The sequence below is a fragment of the Petaurus breviceps genome, unplaced genomic scaffold (assembly GCF_028583685.1).
Source record: "Petaurus breviceps papuanus isolate PSGF00001 unplaced genomic scaffold, PetGlider_PUasm1.0 173, whole genome shotgun sequence".
In the NCBI taxonomy this organism is placed as follows: Eukaryota; Metazoa; Chordata; class Mammalia; order Diprotodontia; family Petauridae; genus Petaurus; species Petaurus breviceps.
This window is the reverse complement of record NW_027185759.1, coordinates 10641925-10649383: the sequence shown is the minus strand read 5'-3', so window position 1 is coordinate 10649383 and position 7459 is coordinate 10641925. Positions and strand designations below refer to the sequence as shown.

Here is a 7459-nt window from a genome sequence, read left to right as displayed (position 1 = left end):
ATGAGTATGGGGGTGGGTATGGGTACAGGGAAGAGGACAGGGACAGGGATGGGGATGGGGCAGAAGAGCAGAGACACAGGGAGGAGAGACTGGGAGGGAAAGGGTCTCCTCACACACCTAAGAAAGCATGTTCACACTTCAAGGGCCAGGAAGAAAAAAACCTCTTAAATATTAACGAGAAGGGCAGAATCCCTCAGCGCAGGTACCAGGGCAGGTTCTGCTCGTAACCCTTTGATTTTCCATCTGTGCATCAATGAAGGAAACCCGCAGTTGGTAAGGAGGAGGGAAGGAAGGGAACATTCAAGAGCTTATGAAGGCTGGGGATTGTGTCCCGCTCTTGGCACTGCCCTGCCCTCCCCAGTGCTCGGGCACATCTCCAGGCAACCTTTTCCTGGAACAAGCCTGGAGACTGTGGCCGGAGAAGGGGAGGAGGTAGAAGGGAGAAGTCACTCCCACTGAACCTCTGATGGGCATTCCAGACTCATTCTCCTGGTTAAACCCACACCTCTCACAAACTTCCCTGTCTCTACAAGTGCCCAAACTCAGGGCCATCCTCGGCTCCTCCTCTCTCATCCCACGCATCCAACCAGTTGCTAAGTTTTAATGATTCTAACTCCAAATCATCTCTTAAATCCACCCATCCCGCCCCACCACTCACCTGGCCACCAGCCTCATTAAGACCCTCATTATCTATTGCCTGGACTAGTTTAATAACCCCCTCACTGGCCTCCATGACTCCAGTCTCTTCTATTCTCCAAATTTCTGTCAAATGGATTTTCCTAAAGTGCAAGTCTGAGCAGCCACCCCCTAGGTACAAATATAAAAACTTTGGTTTGGCTTTTAAAGCCCCTCAAAGCTGGCCCCTTCTTCACTTCGCCAGCCTCGGTGTCCTCCATAATCAGGCAGCCCTGGCCCTCTTGCTAATCCCCTCATGAGGCTCCAGCTCTTAGACTTTCACAGTCTGTGCCCCAGGGCCTGGAATGCTTGCTGGCTTCCCACAGGACACCTTTCCCAGCCCCTCCCTTGCTTCCACTATCTCCCCTCTGAGATATCCTCCCATTTACACTGTATCTTGTATGTGTGTAACTGTTGCCATATTTTTTCCTCCTTGAAAACATGATCTCTCTGAGATCAGAAATCATCTTTCTTCCTTTCTTTGCATGCTCAACACTTAGCACGCTGCCTGGCAGCACAAAGGGACCCACTGTGAAAGGACTTAAGTACCAAAGAGAGCAGGTGACATTTGGTCCTCAAGGCAGGAGAGTCACTAAAGTCCCTCAAGCGGGGGAAGGAGGTGACACGGTCAGACCGATACAGAAGGGCACTTGGCAGCTTCACCAGGGATGGGTCCAAATCAGGAAAGAGCTGACTCCAGGAGTCTAAATAAGACGTTGTTACCACAGGACAGCCTAGAGGTGGTGAGGGCATGAACTAGAGAGGTCACTATGTGAGCAGAGACAAGGAGTCAGATGCAGGAGAGGCTGTGCGGTGCGTATGGCTTGGGTCTGCAGGGGGAGGGGGAATGAGGAGTCCACCTCGGTGCCTGGAAGGGTGGTGGTGCTCTCAACAGTCGGTAAGAAGTGTGGAAGGTGTGAGGGTTTGGTTTTGGGGGGGGGGGTTGCAGGAAGAGACAGAGAAGGAAGAGGGAGAGAGAGGAACAAAGGACAGACAGAAAGAGGGGAGCAAGGGCAATTTTCTGGAGAAGAAAGGAGGGCACGGGATCAAGCATGCACGGATAGGGATTCACCCTGGCAATGAGAAGTGCATCATGGCCTGGAGCAACAGAGTAGAGCGTGGAGAAGGGTGCCAGGGCGTGGTCAATGAGGACAGAAGAAGGAACTTGCAGCCAGCAGCCTCAGCTTCCGCAGCCAAGCATGAGACGAAGTTCTGAGCTGCAATGGTGGGGGAGGTTTGAGGAGGCCCTGTGGTGAACGAACAGAAAGCGGGTTCGGGACCAGTACAAGGGCTGCGTCACTGCGGAGGGCCCAGATGACGCGGGTAACTCCTTTCTCCTGCCTGGTGAAGTCCGTGCTCTGCATCTCCAGAAGAGCTTTCCTAAAGTCAGCGGCCACCCACGATCTCTACGTTTCTAGGTTTCCAGGACTAGAGATGGACGGAAGCGCATTCACTGGCTGTGGTCTCCATGACAGGCTCCTCATACCCGGTCAAACCTTCTGTTTTCCTCTTCTCTTCTTGAACAGGTGAACAACAATGGAATCATCTCCTTCCTAAAGGAAGTCTCCCAATTCACACCGGTAGCCTTCCCCATCTCTAAAGACCGCTGTGTGGTGGCTGCTTTCTGGGCTGATGTCGATAACCGCCGGGCTGGAGAGGTCTATTACCGGGAGAGTAAGGAGCCAACCACGCTGCAGAGAGCCACGGAGGACATCTGGAGGTACTTCCCAGAGCTCCCCGACTTCTCAGCAAAGTGGGTTTTTGTGGCCACCTGGCACCAGGTGACCTTTTTCGGAGGGAGCTCATCTTCTCCGGTAAGTTCAGCCATCAGTGAGGGGTGGAGGGAAGAAGCCTAAACAGGTTTTCTAACCAAATGCAGTCCCTGGCTATGGGTTTCCAAGGGCTCTCTCCCTTTGCCTGTTCTCTCCCTGCAAACTCTACAGCATCCACTGGAGGCTGACACAGCCACACCCAGAACCACTTTGGTTCTGTTCCTCTGGGGATCCCCTCTGACCAAAAGATCTCTTTCTAGCATTTTTCTCCCCCCTAACCCAGTAGACCAGGCAGAGGACCATCTTGGTACCAGTTCTTGGTACCATCTTGGTACCAGTTCTGGCAGTGGATGCTTCTGAGGAGGTACTGGAGAGCTGTCTCCAAACCTGAGGAGGGCTGTCACATAGGAGAGCAGAGCTAGGGACAATGGAAAGGGATTGCCACCAAGAGAGTAGTTTAGGTCTGGTGGCAGGAACAAAACCCCAGAGCTGGGCTGTTGGAGGGGAGAAGGTTGTCCGTCACTGGGGTCTTGACCGAATTTGTTTTGGTTTGGTTTTTGGAGGGCAATTGGGGTTAAGCGACTTGCCCAAGGTCACACAGCTATTTTTTGTGTTAAGTGTCTGAGGTTGGATCCGAACCCAGGTCCCCCTGACTCCAGGGCTGGTGTTCTATTCACTGTGCCACCTAGCCACCCCACAAGGTCTGCGGCAGAGATGATCCTTGTTTTAGCATGGACTGGACAAGGCAGCTCTAAGGAAGGTTCATGAATTTTATTCCGGGCGATAGGAGAGGCTCTTGTTCAGAACATGTTGGCTCTAATCCGTGAGTTAGATACTGTTCTTCCTAGCAAATAACACCTGGAAGGAGAATGTTTGAAGGCCCAAGGAGGCTGGCAGGGACAGTCTGACAGTGAACAGAGATATAGAACGCTCCACAGTAGATCCAAGAACAGTAAAAGGACAAGCTGGCAGCTTCTGGTGGGGGCAAAGAGCCTCTGCCTGGGCCCCACCCCCAGCCCCGAGGGACTGATAACGATGAAATCCCTGAGTCTCTCAGAAAAGGCTAAACTGTGGTCAGGTGCTCTGTTCACGAAGCCACGGGGGAAGCGACGTGTTCTGGGAAGGTTTCTATCAAAAAGTGTCTTTAGTGATCTAGGAAACCAATGCATGGAACACGTGATTCCCCGTACCGTGACATATTTAAGGAGCTTCGGATCAACAGATGGCATCTATGTTTGCACTTCTTTTCTTACCATAGCGGTTTTTTCATTAACTCACTCATTCGGATTAGGAGCTATTTAGACATCAAACACATTTTAAAACTTATCCTGAGGAAAAAAGCACATGCACAATCTGTCGTTCCTGGGATAAACGGCATTCCTAGTGAAGGCAGCGGCATCTAGGGACTGATTGGCTGCTTGGAACCCCTTTACCTTTCACCAGGTCACTCTTTCCTCCTCTGTTACAGGAGAATCTAGTAAGCCTCCCTCTCTCTGAGCTAGACATGTGAACGTTTCCACCATGGCAGCACACCTCTCCTACACGCCCTGCCTCCCTCTGTCTCTCCTGGCCCAACTCCACTTCCTTCCTGGACCCATGGGACATCTGCATGGGCAGAAATCCGGTGTTTGAGGTTCACCCCTGGGACTGACACAAGCCAGCACAGTTACTACTTCATCTTCCCATTACAAGGAGATCTGGATTTGAAAGCCCTCCCCATTGAACCCCTGTAGGCTAATGGCATAGTCCAGTTTCACCTCGAGCCAAATCATCATTATGGAATTGTAATGTCCCCACACCCTCCCCCAGTCCTCCCCTCTCCTCCAATCTTCCTCTGTCCCACCACCCTTCCCTTCCCCTCACACCCCCAATTCTTTCTCATTCTCCCTCCCCACCCCTGCTGTTCTCCTTTTCCTCTCCTGGTGTTAGGCCAGCATTTTAATAGAATCAGAGGGTCTAGGTTCAAATCTTGCCTCATATGTAAAGTCAGAGGGACTCAGCATTGCCTGGCTGCACTTGGAAAAGTCACTTACTTCGTGTGGCTCTCAGTTTCCTCATCTATAAAGGAGGGGAGTTGGTACTAGATGACTAGCTCTGACTTTCTAGGATCTATAGTCTAGGTTTGGTCCCAACTCTGACATTCAGCATTCTATATTCTAAGGGCCCTTCCTGCTCTGACATTCCATGCTATTCCAAGGGCCCCTGTAGCTTTGACATTCAATGTTCTATGATTCTTTCCCTGTAGGTAAATACCTTCCAGATTGTCCTCATCACAGATGGCAAGCTGTCTTTTACCATATTCAACTATGAGTCCATCTTGTGGACCACAGGCATGCACGCCAGCAGTGGGGGCGACTTGGCAGGCCTGGGAGGCATTGCCGCACAGGTAGGATGGATGGGGCACACAGGACGCACATTCCCGGAAACCTCTCTGGTTTGTTGTTTTTTAATGTTGTTAGCGTGTTTCTCCAGAGACGTGTGAAGAGCCTGGTGTTTTTTCCCCTGCCTCCCTCCTCAGTGCTGTGAGGTTTGGCCAGGGTGTACACTTTACATTGGCCGGTGCCGCTGAGTTCCTTCCTTGCTCACCTCCCTGCCAGCCTGGCTCCCACCCCCACCCCAGCCCCGACCTCACAGAGAAGAAATGCTCCCTCCTGTTTGTATTTAATGCCTTTGTTCTCTCTCAACGGTGCCCAGAAGGATGTGAGTGTTTGCCCCCAGCTGAGCATTCCTGGCCCTTTGCCTAGGCCATTTTGAGAGTCTCCAGCAAGCAGGAAATCACAAATCACAGGTGTAAGGAAATGGGTCGGTGTCAAGGCTTGTCCATAGAGTCTGGGCTCTGGCCCTGCCTGGACACCCGCAGGAGACGTGGTTACAGAAGGTTTCACTTGAGGGGTGCCACAGCCAGGGCACCTCCTCTCTCTCCCTCCCCACAGGCAGCATACACATCCTGAATGGCCACTTGCTGCCAAGTCACCAACCTCTCTGGGCCAAGGTTTCCTCATCTGGAAGGAGAGGCCTAGACTGGATGGCTTCTGAGATCCTTTCCAGCTCTAGAGCTGGGACACCATTTATGCCCTTGGACAAGTCACTTGTCTCCTTGTGTCTGGGGTTCCTCACCTGTAAAAGGAGGGGACTAGAGCAGGTGGCCTCTGAGGTTCCTTCCTGATCAGTCATCGCATGATCCCATGAACATCGTCAGGCACTGGAGCCAGAGACCATTCCAAGCACAGCTATCAGTCAAAAGGAAGCATTTCAGCTTAGCCCCACAGATGAGTTGAAGAAGGCCCTAGATGAGGAGAATATTGGACTTTTCCAAAGTGCTTTCATGTATTCCAGTCTGGATCAATTGTTCTTTAGCATGAGGAGCGCACAGAGACCAAACACCAAAACCAACAAGCCTGGTTTCCATCTCTGCCCGAATAGTTGCCCAGGCTGGTCACTTGTGGTATATATTAAATTAATCTGCCAGGAAGTACTGAGTTTCTATACCATGTTGGGTCCTATGAAAGGTACAAAAGTGTAAGCCACAGTCCCTGCCTGGAAAGAAGAAACATGTGCCCCCAACAAGGAAATTTGAAATCCAAGGCAGCAGAGAAATGCCCAGCATCTCATGTAGAGGACAAGGGTTTTAGAAGTCCCAAAGGAAGAGGTTTAGAATGATTGTGGCAGCTAAGTGGGGCAGAGGGCTAGTTGATGATCTTCTCTGGGTCTCAGTTTCCTTGTCTGTAAAATGGGAAGAATTATAGCACCTAGCTCACAGGGTTGGTTTGAGGGGTAAATGAGATAACACATATAAAACTTTCTGCAAACCTTAATGCACTATATAATTGCTGGCAACTTTCATGGAGGAGGAAGGTTTTCAGCTGGACTTTGAAGGATGGATTGAAACTGGATGAGTGAGAAGAATAGGAAAGGTATTTTGGACATCTGGGCCAACATGAACAGAGATGTGGGAGGGAAAGCCTTAGGCATGCCTGCTAGGGGAGAGGGAGAGGAGGCCAAGAAAGATATACAGACTCACTGGCCTGAGGAGGGAGTTCAAACTGGGAGATAAGAAGAGATGAGCCTGGTACCAACAGATGAAGTATTAAACTTGGTCTTCTGGGCAATAGGGATGCCAATGGGGATCCCAATGGCACTGCCATACAAAGGATTAAGTTTGGTCTTCTGAGCAAAAGGAATTCCAATGGGGATCCCGTCCCAATGGCTCAGTCCCAAGCTCAGCACAGTCTCCTCATATTTCTTTTTGGTCTTTCTCTCAAGGTGGAAAGATTCATTGGAACAAGACCCTTCAAAAGAACCTAGATTTAGAGCTGTAATGGACCTGGGAGGTCACTGAGTCCATCCAATTCCTCTGTTTTTCCAATGAGAAAACTAAAGCAGAAAATGGTGGTTGCATAGTCAGAGTGTGAGAGGATTCCAGGCCAAGTCTTCCGATTCCAAGTCCCACACACTGCCCACAATGCCAAGCTGTCAGGCAGCTTCTAGTCTTCTGTTCTTAGAATTCTGACTTGCTGATCTTGTCTTCCCAGGCAGGGTTCAATGCTGGTGATGGGAAACGTTACTTCAACATCCCTGGCTCCCGCACCGATGACATCGTCGACGTGGAGATGACGACAAATGTGGGTATCCCCGGGCGATGGGTGTTCAGAATCGATGATGCCCAGGTGCAAGTGGGGGGCTGCAGCAACACAAGTAAGAGGACAGTCGCTAGGCGTCTTCCCTTTGGGGCGGGTGGGGGGAGGGCAGCAAGGTGCCTGGGTTTCCTCTTTTTGTCCCTGTCGTTCCAGTGCCTATCTTGTCACACAGCTAGAAGTGGGGTCCTGCTGAGGGGTGGGTCAGAGAAAGACTGTGGAGCTCAGGAGGGAATTAGTCCATTAAAGTCATTAACCCTGAACAAGGTCATATCCCCAGTGGAATTATGATGGATGGAAAGAAGGAATGGTAGGAGGAAGGGAAAGAAAGGAAAGGAAAGGAAAGGAAAGGAAAGGAAAGGAAAGGAAAGGAAAGGA

General features: G+C 50.9%; 1 protein-coding gene across 1 annotated transcript in view; it reads left to right on the top strand.

Annotated features, from left to right (window-relative positions):
- SNED1 (sushi, nidogen and EGF like domains 1) overlaps positions 1–7459 on the top strand; it is a 91884-nt gene that overhangs the window by 38696 nt on the left and 45729 nt on the right. The window contains exons 2-4 of the mRNA XM_069083390.1: positions 2202–2489; positions 4693–4833; positions 6980–7142. Coding sequence (XP_068939491.1) covers positions 2202–2489; positions 4693–4833; positions 6980–7142 — 592 coding nt within the window. The remainder of the gene's footprint in view (positions 1–2201; positions 2490–4692; positions 4834–6979; positions 7143–7459) is intronic.